The sequence below is a fragment of the Cariama cristata genome, unplaced genomic scaffold (genome assembly GCF_000690535.1).
Source record: "Cariama cristata isolate BGI_N322 unplaced genomic scaffold, ASM69053v1 scaffold223, whole genome shotgun sequence".
Classification (NCBI taxonomy): Eukaryota; Metazoa; Chordata; class Aves; order Cariamiformes; family Cariamidae; genus Cariama; species Cariama cristata.
The window spans coordinates 1-12,721 of NW_009606402.1; the positions used below are offsets into that span (position 1 = coordinate 1).

General features: G+C 38.5%; 1 protein-coding gene across 1 annotated transcript in view; it reads left to right on the forward strand.

The window, feature by feature from the left end:
• Window positions 1-303: 303 nt before the first annotated feature.
• Window positions 304-12,721, forward strand: part of MTRR (5-methyltetrahydrofolate-homocysteine methyltransferase reductase) — a gene marked incomplete at its 5' end in the record, with an annotated part of 22,263 nt that continues 9,845 nt past the window's right edge. Inside the window, 5 exon segments of the mRNA XM_009696323.1 lie at window positions 304-457; window positions 2,496-2,613; window positions 3,660-4,032; window positions 7,061-7,183; window positions 8,837-9,008. Of these exon segments, the coding sequence (XP_009694625.1) occupies window positions 304-457; window positions 2,496-2,613; window positions 3,660-4,032; window positions 7,061-7,183; window positions 8,837-9,008 (940 nt within the window).

A 12,721-nucleotide genomic window follows, 5' to 3' on the forward strand; every position in this document is an offset into this window, starting at 1 on the left:
ATCATAGGATAATTCAGGTTGGAAGGGACTGCATGAGGTCATCTTGCAGCAGGATCAGCTGAGGTCAGACTAGGTTCCTCAGGGCTTTACCCAATCTGGTCTTGAAAACTCCAATGAAGATTATCAATTGCATCCCCAAAATGACTTGTAATTACTTGAAAGACTTTCTGTGGTTTAATACAGGTAAGATGAGATTAAACGTTTTCTGTGCACCTTTGGGAACAGGAAGGGTGGAAGATAATATCTAAGGCACAAATAGATATCAAATGGCACCGTGTAACTTACTTGTTCTATTACTTGTAGTATAACCTGGAAACAGAAAAGGATCCTGTAGTTATTGTTATTTCCACTACCGGTACTGGAGACCCACCAGACACTGCCCGCAAGTTTGTAAAGAAAATTAAAGACACGACCTTGCCACCTGATCATTTTGCACATCTCCAGTATGGATTGCTAGGTAATTTAGTACTATCTATATTATTGCAATGCTTGTCTGTCAGTGAATAATTTTTATATTTTTTACTTGTGAATAGATTAGTTGGATTTTTTTAAGTGCTTATAAAGCATTTATTTTTATAATGTGAACAGCCTTTTTGTGTAATGTCCTCTATAAACAATAAAGGAGAAGTGTCACAGAAATGATCTGAATGTAAGCTACCAATTTAATTTTTTTATAGTTTAATTTTCTTTGCATAAACAACATATGATATAAGCTATCTATAATTCTTGAAGTTTTAATTTTGTGTCAAGTCTCTATGGACTGTATGAGTTTACTTGACTTTGTGAGCAATTGGGCATTTTTCTATACAGAGGGAAGTGCAGTATAAAATATTCTTAAAAAAATCAGTGTTTAAGATCATTAAGGTCATCATTTTTAAGGTCATCGCTTTAAATTTGCAATAGTTTTTTTTTAATTTTGAATGTCATACTCATCAATAGAAGGAATGTAGCTTTGGGTTAAAGACTGATATGCAAAATACAGATTTGGCAAAGCGCATCTGATATATCTTGCGCTGATGGTAAGGTCAGTTTGTTGAGTTTTCGGGACGTGTTTTAACAACTGCAGAAACTTCTGTTTGTACCTAGGTTATTTTTACCTGACAAGTTTAAGTTGATAGGTAGGAGTGAGGAAACGTCTAGGTTTCTAATGAGGAAAGTATCCACAAGAAGGGAATTTCTGTTGGATATATAATGTTGAAGTCTTAAATTTATGCATCCTAATCAACTGACATTTTGGGAAGATGTTATGCTGTTGCCTAGTTATACATTACAGTTTGTGAAATGGTTAGGTTTTTCATAGCTGACTGAATGCAGATGTCCATATGCATATATGAAGATAAGCATTGTATTAATACTGATTTTTGTTGTAACAGATATTATTATAGTATCTAAGTTATAACATGTTTTGTGATTCTAGTCTAAAAAGTTATCAGTCTTAACATACATTTATGGTATCCATTTCAGCTTGTCCAATGAAAGGTTCACTCTAAGTACCATACTTGAGAAAGAGCTGAAGTCTTTTTAAAAAAAAAAAAAGAAAAAAAGGCTGTTATAAATAAGGACCTAGTGGTTTGAAATAGCACACAAGAAAGGGTCATGCTGTGAAAAATTGTGATAGGATAGTGAAGAAGTGGGGTGGGTGATTTACAGAATTTGTGAAGACTACCTAACCAGTGGTCTTTGGGATTGTTAGACAAGCATCTGTTAAGGATGAGGTATGTGTGATTGATCACTTTAGGGTGAGTCAGTGGTTTAGTTGATCTCTTAAAATCTCAGATCCTCCATTAACATACCTCCTGAGTGCGCTGACTGTTTAACTGATAACAAAGAGCATCTTCTAACAGAACATCTTCGTGGCTGTTAAAGGGCAGAAAACCCAATGCACTGAAAATGAGATCTACAAAGATATCTCTGATTCATGGGGAGGAGGCTGTTGGACCAAGCCCAGATTCCCTTATGCATGTTTTCCTACATTTCTTACTTCATATTATTATAAATCACTCCTATGTTTGATTATTTTTTTCTAAGGTTCCAGTATTTTTTAATTATTTTTAATACTCTATCCGTTATGTTGTTGACACATATTAACAAATTTAACCTGAAAGTGAGATCATTTCTTTTGGTAATTCACATACAGTTTCACTCTTTTTAATTATTTCAGTTCCTTACACTTTTCCTGTAAGAGCAGTTTTGTATTTTTTAAAAGCCTCAAACTAAAGCAACATTCTTCTAAAATGTGAAATATTGAAAGCGAGGTGTTTTCAGAGAAATTCTGTGTCTTACATTTGTGAAGGAGGAACTGCTTTTTCAGCTCTACTTTGGGACAAACACAATTTTTTTGTAAGGCCGCAAAGTGTCCTGGTAGCATGCACTTTGCTATATCAGATTCTTCTGTTTGCCCACAAGAAAATCCTGTGTTGTCTTTGCAGATCTTTGCTTGTGTAGCCTGAGTGGCTAGCTGATTGACATGATTCCTCTTTCCTTGAATTTGCTAGGTCTGGGCGATTCAGAGTACACGTTCTTTTGTAATGGTGGAAAGATAGTAGACCGGCGACTTCAGGAACTTGGTGCCCAGCACTTCTACAACACAGGATTAGCAGATGATTGTGTGGGGTAAGAGCTGAATGAGTTTGGATTTTTTTTTCTTCAAGATGCAATAATTACATGTGAATTTGGGTAAAAGTTCTGAGCTCTTTGAAATCAGTTGGACCTGAATACTTGGCACCTCATAGGAATGAGTCCTGTCTGAACACAGTATACCTTTTCAGTATCAATTGCCTTTAAATAAAACTCCATTTTTAAACTGTAAGCAAGCATTTGTAATGCCTGGAAAACTGGAGGGTATTTAGCAGTCAATTAAGGAATTCAGAGTAAGTGGAGGAGTCAAAAATGTAGTCTGTTTACTGAAGCAAATAATAATAAATCCAGTTCCCGGTATATGTGGTACTGGGTAATGGAATCTCTTTCCGCGTACACATTAGACTTTTATCCAAACTCACATCTTGCAGTAGAGCTGCTTTAGACAAACCCTACAATGTTTTTTATTTTTTTTTTTCTATTTTTGGTAAAATACCCTCTTTTTTTTTAATCGCTGTAGATTTATGTAAGAAAACAACTCTCTGCTTGTTCTGTTGCTCTTTCTGGCCTGTAGGCTGCAGTCTTGGCTTATTTATTTTGAACTGCAGATTATATCTGTTCCGTGCATGTTGATGCAAGACAATTGAACACAAACATTGCCATAACCATAAAACTTAGATGTTGTGTTCTAAAATAATAAAAATGGACCATTAGTGTAAGCTATTGATGTTGCCGTTGCACAATGAAAAATTGCATATTTTGCTACCATCTCTTCAACTTCCTGTCGTAAAGTTCAGTGTAAGAAAATAAAAATGAGAAGGTGGAAGAAGAGCAAGGCTGTTATACACTTTAGACTCTATACGTTTACAAAGTGGTAATAACTTTCTTGTTAAAAAAAGATTTTCATTTAGTTATCTTGGTAACAGCTGCAGATATGTATTAAAAATGGAAAATGAATAGTCTTCTTAGCTTTTGTGGTCTTTTCATTATTTGTAAATTAGCAGTCCAGTAAGTCACAATAATTCATCCATTCCTTTCTCTTTTTGTTTCTTTTTTATTTGTTTCTTCACTTCCCTTCTCAGTTTGGAATTAGTGGTTGATCCTTGGATTGATGGACTTTGGCTTGCCCTCAAGGAAGCATTTCCATTGCAGAAAGAAAAAGAAGGCATGAGCAGTGTTGTCGATGCTGTTTCTAGCTCTCTCTCTGCAGGCCTGCACGTTGTACATGAGCTAAACTTAAGCTCAGAAGTTCAGAACTTGAAGCTAGAAGATAAGGGAGTGAGGAGTTCTGATGTTCTGTCACAGAAACTGGTTGACGTCAATCTTGTGGCTTCAACTACAGACGCCAAACCTTCACTTGTTCGTTCTGTCCCTCCTGTCTCTCAGTCTGCCCTTAATATTCCTGCTTTGCCACCAGAATATATAGAGGTGCAGTTTCAGGACACCCATGGTGAGGTAAGGACTTCGCTTTGAATGATGAAAGCCTCCAACTCTGGTAGGAGCATGAATGTATACTCCTATATACGGCTCAAAAGAGCAAGTGGATACTTACATACAGGAGATACATTGCTGAACACAGGAGGTTTTTGAATTGTAAGTGAAAGGTCCAAATTTATTGTGAAAATGTAGTTACCACCATATGAGTTATGGACACTTACGTCAAGGTATAATTTTGCTAAATAGTAATTTGGCCTTGCAGTGCCAGGAATGGAAGAATTAAAATCCTCAGTGGCTTATATTAGGACAGTGAAAACATCTTCCTGTGGTAAGGAGTATAGTACAATTTCCTTTCAAATTTTTAATGCTTTCAGAATGCCTTAAGAGGGTGTAAAATTGCTCAAAATCTTACTGCTTATTAAATAACAGAGAAACTTGTCATTGCAAAAACATGATCATAATTTTACTATTGGAAACGGAAGATGAACTGTAGATCAAAAGCCAATGTGCTTTTCCTATGACGCCATGTTGAACAAAGACCTGCTGTACAAAGAGAAGCATTAGTATGAGCTGGGAATCATCTCCAGCTGGCATATTTAGTGTTCAAAATGAGCTGGAAAGCATGACTCAGACTTTTCTGGTTGCCTGCCAAAGGGCAGACATTTTGGTTATCTGTGTGCGGGAGCACTGAGGTCTGGCTGCTCTTTAAATGACAGGGAGCCAGGAACTGAGTGTGGTAACACAGCCAGACCTGTCCCCCAATACACAAGCGATGCAAACCAGGAGATGGCAGACAGGGTCAGCCAAGAGTGCAGATCATTAGGCAAGTTTGTGGGAGTGAGGCAGGTCTGGGGCCAAGCTGGGAAGTCGGTCTGCAGATCCGGGCCTGGATCAGCAGGATCTGCGGCCAGCCATGAGCATGGTTGTGGCTGAGCTGCCGACCAGTACTCCTGTGATGTAGCTCGGGCAGGGACTGAAGACCCACGGCTGAGCTGAGATGGGGCTCCTGGGCCCATGAGCAGAGGTGGGAGTGGATTCCTCTGGTGAGGCTGGTCAGGACCATGAAAGCCCGTTAGTATACTAAGGGCCCTGACAGTCTCCATTGAGAATGTCAGTGGTAATGTTGAGAGAATCACTTAGTCTAACTAATATAATTATGTAACTGTATGAATTTAAACACTGGATAATTTTGCGCTTCTTTTAAACCTCATATTGTGGTTGGTTTTGCTCAGGTTGTTGAATTAAATAATCCAGGTTGCTGATACAAAGATTTATGATTTAGAGGTACTCTTTTGATTAAAGGCTAATAGTTGGGTTGAAAGTGGTGCTATGGTGGTTACAAGAACCCATTTTCTTATTTTAAGGTCAGCCTCTATTCAGACTGATCTCTGAAATAATGGATCAGGTTCTAATATTATGCCTTAATTTTTCTGTAAATAGAAAGAAAGTAAATTTTGCTTTCGAACAGCAAATTGAAAAAGCTGAATCTGTTAATCTGGAATTCAGTGACAGATTAAAGATTATAGTCCACATTGCAGGTATGAAGATGGATGGTTGTATTAAGCCCTGGAAAGAATCAAATGCAGGTTTGTGGTTTTTTTCCTTTGGCACTATTTTTTTGCACTATTTTCCTTTGGCACATAGTTGGCTAAACCTTGTCTACAAGTAGGTCCCATGTAGGGGGGGATATTTTCACAAATATTTTTTTACAAGTATGACACAATTCATGTCCTTTTCCAGTATCTCACATTGCAACAAGCATGGGTGTTTTTTGCCAAGCACAACTGAAGTTGACTTGTTTTGAAATGCTTCAACTTGAGGTTTGGATGTCTCCAAAAAGAGACTCCCTACCATTTAAAGAAGGCTGGGTACATGGTCTCTAGTTACTTATATGATCTATGTCCTGGGCTGTTGAGTCTTGGGATTGAACTAACAAGCTGCTGCTTATTAGTAGTAGAGCAGTAGCAGTCTGCATCTTAAACCTTTGTGGTAAGTGTAAGATAATACAATTTAGTTTAAATCTTGATGTCATTATGCCTTGAACTTGACTTGGAGGGAATATGAGTGTAGACATTATCACAGTCCAGCTGATGCACAGTAACTTGATATGGCTCAAGCTGTTAATCACCGTGTCAAAATTTCAAGATGATAATAAAACTTCCAACTGTTGGTCTCAAGTGATTCTTCTGTCTCCTTTTTTTTTTAAATAGGAAATCTTCAGATTAACCAGTGTTCTCTTATTAGTAGAATAATTCCTTTCCATTTGACAGAGTATTGTTGTGGACATCTGGTATCTCTCCTACCTATTTTCATTTTTTCTGTATTGATCTAAAATGAAGCTTGCTGACAATAGTGATGGAGAAATGAGGGCTGTAGTCTGATCTTCAAGTGACAGCTTTTGACAGAGGTGGTCTGGAATTATTCTTGATGCCCACTTACCATTCTTGGTGCATATTTTCACCTATGTAGAAATCTCATGTCATAACATTATGCTGTTTTGTAGTGTGGAGTTTGCTCATTAGCTCTAAATTTAACTGTAGTTTTTAAAATTCCTCTTCTAAATTGTCTGTAATGATAGCTCTATCTGCTCCCCGAAGTCTTAACCTGTGAATCTGCAATGATGTTTTTAAATAGCTTCTGTTCTTACTTCTTATGTCCATTCTTTACACCTAGTAATCCTTTAATTAGGCAGGAGTTTTCTGGGTTTTAACATAAATGCCATTCTCTAATTGGCTATTTTCAAGGCAGCTCTTGAAAAAGGGAACAGCTAGCTGCACTTGATAGTAGTTTAGGCCCATTAGACTGTTAAAGCCTGCTGACTCTTTGTAGTTGTATATATGCCTGTTACTGCCTGGATGTGATTTTTAAAAATGTAGAGCGAAACACTCTATGTATATAGAGTATTTATGTTTTTCCTCATTGTTTTGAATTGTTTTCTAAGATTACTTCAAAAATATTGTACCGACAGTAATTCCCGTATGTCATATTAAGCTGTCATTCAGCTGATTGGCATTTTTAGTGTAAGTTTGCGTGTCCTCTTTTTCAGAATCCACATCCGTCCTCGCTGATTTCAGAGGGAACAACCTTTGAAGTGCCAGTTACAAAAGCAGTTCAGCTCACTAGAGAAGATGCAATAAAAACTGCATTGCTCTTAGAACTTGATATTGAAGTAAGTTAGTGATGCCTTTTTCTTTAGTGGGTTAAAATAAAGGATGAAAAGCATGTGTGTTATGTATAATAACTGGGGGGAAAATCATTTATTTGACTGTTTAAAAAGAAAAAAGAATTCCCTATAGAACAGAATGTCAGCTTAGGCTGATCTATTTTGTAAATGCAAAGCTTGATTTGTTCACTGTAAGATACGACTCCATGGAAGTCAAAACAGAAATAAAGTGTCAAATTAATTTCTCTGTTGTTCCATGGATATCGTATTGCCCGAAATACCTTTTTGAAGGGAATTTGCAGTGGAGAAGGGCAGGAAGGGAATACTGAAAATGAATTATATTTCAGTTTGTAAGTGTACAACTTAGGGAATATTCAGAAACTGTGTAGTAAATTGTGACTATTCGCTGTGGTAGGTAATTTACACAAGTAATAATTGACTAGTATGATCAAGTGGTACGAATCATTAGCTCTTGAGCACTATTCTGCCTCTGGCCTTCATTTGCTCCGACTTGTTAATGTGCTACTCAAACTGTCAACCTCTGTTACCCTAGGTGTAAAGACTGGTTTAGTTTATTCAGGGAAGTTCATATTTTGTATACTGTTTTGAAGATGAAAGGCGGAGAATGCTTGATACTACTTTACAAGAAATCTTTAAAAGGAAAATATGTTGCTTTTGAGCAGTTTTCCAAATCTGTAGAGTATTGCCTTTGGGATATTGTGATTTTGGCAATCATTTTATTGCCAGCTTTTGCAATCCAACTTTTCTTGGACTCTATTAACCTAATCTGTGTCAACATCCGTGGGATATCTTTAAATTGTAGTTATAGAGTCTGTTAAGTTTTGAGCAGCTGAGTCTCTTGAGATGACATGTTTTTTTGCATATATTTGTATGTATATATTCATCCTGTCATCAGCACCCACTGAAAATTTGTACATTTTTTGCCTTTTTTTCCTAACACTCTCAACAGTCTGTGTATGCAGGTCACCTCACCTGATGCGTACGGGAAACATAATGATGCAAGTATAATCCTGTATGTTACTTTAACAAGCAGAAGCTTGAGTAGGGTTTCAGCAGTTGCACACAAGAACCTCAACCAACTAAGTAGAATCTAAGTCTTAAGATCTGAGATACCTTTTAACTTTCACTGTGTTCTTATCTTGATATTTTTCTTTTTCCTCCAGAAAATAAAAACAGTTGGGGTCATTTCAGTCATAGTTCATCAAATAGTTTAACCAGCAAATTTTCTTTCAGTGATAATGTATCTCTATACGAAATTGCATTAATTATGAGGACTTCATTTCTCTGCTCTTCTCAAACCAGAAACCAAGTGCATCGGTAATTAATGATCTGGACTGATTATTTAATACTTCTTCTTAATAGATACTTGTTTTCCTTCTGTTTAGGCTGCCTAGCAGTTCTTAGTAAAGAGTGTCCAAATATTTAAACCAGATAAGGAAAGATTTTTCAAATTCATGAAAAGAAAACATCAGTATTTAGTTTCTGATGTGCTCCAAACAGTGAAGTCCTAGTATGGAGTGAAAGAACATACAACTTCGTGTGACTGCGATAGTAGGAAGATTATTGTTAGGAATAGGGATGCTGTTGGCCTCGGTTTGTGATACAATTTAATAACAATTACCTCATATTTTAAAACAGGATACAGTCTTTGACTACCAACCTGGCGATGCCTTCTGTGTAATATGTCCCAACAATGTTGATGAGGTGGAAGAACTTCTTCGCATCTTGGGACTTTCTGAAAAAGGAGAGCACTTTGTTTGTGTAAAGGTTAAGCAGGGCACTAAAAAGAAAGGTATGGTGTGATGCACTGGTCATGAACAAGTGCTTGTTTCTGTCTTGGTAGTAGTTGGTATGCATAGTTTTGAACGTTTTTATCTTTAGCATTGGGACGGAGCTGTCATTTCATGGAGGCATGTTGGAAGTCACAGAGGTGTGTTTAAAGAGAGGGCTCGTGGAATGCTGCTGCTGGTTTTACTATAGATGAGTTAGCTTCTGACTGGGAACTTGAGCCTGGCATTGGCGTTCGTCCATCTCGTTCTTCCTCTGTGCTCCTTCATGTTTATGGACATGAGTCTTTAATCACATAACCTCACAATCCTCCACTTGAAAGTAAAATCTCTCCTTGCACAGCACTTCACATCAATCTGTTTTACATCCAAAGAGATCTGCAGTCCTGAAGCAGAAGACTTAGTGCTGCTGCAAGGTGCCTTTTAAAGGGCTTGTAGGTCTATGTGGATCTGTTCTGCTGAGTCCATGCCTCAGAAAGGGTAGCTGTAGGTTCAGGCTATGCCCATGTACTGCCAGCTGGACCTGTGAGAATTAATCTTCTCTTGCCTTGCAATTGGTGTCTTAATGGTGCTGCTGAGTTGTGCCTTTAGTTCTGCAGGATGGGGTTGGGCTTTTTGTTTCAGTCTATGGGTAAATCAGTTCCCATGGCGAGATTCCCTGCATCATTGAGGGCAACACAAGTTGTATGAGATGTAAATGAACGCCTGTTCTTGGAGGTGAGTTTACATGACAGGCCATGTTGTAACGTATCATATGGGATGTCCAGACCCAGCTGATCCCCATCCTTGACCCCCACTCCAGTAACTAACCTCTGCTGGGAGAGGTCACCAGTTAGATTTGGTGCAGAGCCAGTATCAGTTACAGCCTGGTCCCTGCACTGGGGATGAGCCATGCGTTTGCAGGGCTAGTATGGCTGTTACCCAGCCCCACTGTGCTGAACCCACTCCCTGTGCACCCCCGCCCTTGGGGAACCCCTGTTGACCTTGTTCCTCTGCGACAGACCCCCTCCAAACACACCTGCTTCTTCTTCCCACCCCTGCCCCTCCCTGCCCCCCCCCCAACAAAAAAAATAAAAAAAAAGTTCTAGGAGAGTCCCAGCTTTGTAACAATCTCCCATTGGATCAGGGCTAGTCCTGGGCACCCTCAGGCTCAAGGTGGCGTCACCCATCCGGGCCCCAAGAACCATGAACAGGCAAGCAGTAAGAGACTGGGTGGTGTGGGGGAATGTCACAGGTATACTACTTCTACTGTTTACGCTATTTACAGATTTTACAGAATCAAGCACATTTATAAAGGAAGCAATTAAAAGGGAAGGGTATAGTGAAGGAGGAGGTAGTGGAGGGTCAAAAGCATCAGACCTTCATAGGAAGACGAGCTTGAAATTTTGTCCCTCCTGAAGGCTAGTAGGTTTTTCTGTGCAAATCAGAGCCCTGCTACCTGGCTGCATAAAATTTGAATCTCTCTCTGTAAGTTAGACAGTGTCAACAGCAAGTTCAAAGTAAGGTCTCCTTGAATAGGCACAGAGAGATACTCTCTCCTTCCTGCCTAGAGTAGTTCCTTTTCTTCTGCTGTACTGATGCTGCCGGAAGGCTGTAACGCTGCCTTAATAGGGTACTTTGAGTTCATCAGTGTCAGAGCACTTTCCATGGGGAACAGAGCCTGTACAGCCAAGTGAGCATAGCTTAGCCCCTTGATTGTTCTTATTACCAAAAAACCTGTCCTTCCCATGCAAAGCTGGTAAAGTAACTGAGTAAAACTTAGAATATCAGTTCTCTCATCCTATGTGTAAATAATCCATGTTATTGCATCTCTGGCTGCCTAATGTAGCGCTAATCAGGGGGAAGAGGTGAAATCAGGTGTTACTTATGCAACATTTTGCCATATCTTGTATGTGAAATGGCAAACCTGTTTGTGAATCTTATTGAATGATAATGGAAAGGAAGATCATAGCACTGGATTACATCACAGAGAATCAAAGTTCTTGATTCTGCTCTTGGGTCTTCTGGGTAACCCAGAGCAAATCATGCTGACTTTTTACACTTGCCTTGGATAGTTGGCCAGGACCTAGCAAGTTGCTACGGATCCACTGATCTCCAGTCATGGCTTGTACACTGACTTCAATCTACTGGAGTCGTGAAGTTAAATGGTTTAGAGTCAAATGCAAATTCATTTCTTTGCAGCTGTGCTGGTGCGCAGAGACTCATTAAGTTACTATAATTTAATTACTTGTTGTTGCCAATCTGTACCAAAGAATTCAGTTCTATAATGCAGCTTTGCAATTCCTAACAATGTTCCAGAGTTGCTTTCCTTTTGAGATGGTTGTCTGTTAACTGTATTCACATTTCTGAGGAATTTGTAATAGTTACCACAAACTATTGTGGTTGTGGGTTTACTGAATGAAGAGAACTGAAAGACCTGGGAGAAGAGTAGAGCATGAAGAGCAGGCTGTGCCTCTGCTGCATCTTCAAGATTTACCAGGAATTCCACTGAATATTGTTCACAGCCTCTGTTCAGTCTATGAATTCTTTCATGAAGTAGATGAGATCAATTGAGAGGACAGAACAAAAAATATTTGCAGTCTGGTACAAAGTCTGTTGTTCAAAGTCTGTTGTTCAAATACTGGATTTCTGTGGGGTTTTTTTTTTTATTGTATGTATGAGCATCGTTGGAAGAGAATTAAGTACTTCTTGTAACATACTGCCAGCATATTCAAGAAAAGGAAGTTTATATAAATGTGAAAATGGATGCTTCTTTCCTGCATTATATTTATACCAATCCTCTTATCTTCTGAAAGTAAATTTTGTTCTTTGTAGCAAGAGTTCAGTCAAGCAATGCTGATATGAAGAGGTAATTTAGCAAGTTATATAAGTATATTCTTGGAGCAAAAATTCTGTAATATTAAAGGGCTATTGAGCATGGAAAAAAGCATAGTAAGAATCAGTAGGTAAATGTCAAAGCCAAGAAGCATTGTCAAGAGAGATCCCAGCATGCAAGTTGGGTCTATAAGGAAACAATTTGGGACCTGCAGAGCTTATTAATTAGAGGTATTTTGTCACATAAATGCTCTTACATTACTTTTTGGGGTTAACTTAAAATAGCTACTTTAGCATGACATGGCATGAGGCTGATAAGCCTGGCTGCACTCTAGCTGACTGCATGAAGGGATAGATGGGATGTCAGTGTACCTTCTTCCCAGAAATGGAACTTGTAGAGAGTACAGGCAGGATTATTTGCTTGTACAGAAACCCCTTGGATCTGCTGGGCCCCAGAAACTCCAGCTTGGCACTGGCTGCATACAGCTTTGGTTAGATCATTAGAAAACTTCAGCATGTTCTGATTTTCAGAAGTGCTTATTGATGGAGGGGAAAAAATGTTGGATGTTCCTTTTCCTGGTAAGGATTCCTCCTGAATTTCTTCAAGGTGGAAAGTGGAAACAAAGCCTTGAGTGGTTTAGCAATGAAATTTATTTGAACACTCATGTATTATACCTCTCTTTTTGTTTCCTGCTTTTCTCGTAAGTTTTGACTTTTCACTGGAAAATTGTCATTGATTCTTCATTGGAAAACTGTCTTGCTCTTTAGTTTATAATTTCCACTAACCAGCTGGGGCTCAAACACACAGAATTGAATGCAGTTTAGGTATCTTGTACTTCTTGAAGCGACAAGCACTCTGTGATGCCATTTTTGGATGTTAATAGATGCATGTTTTGTTTTGTTTTTTTTTTTCTCCTGCTGA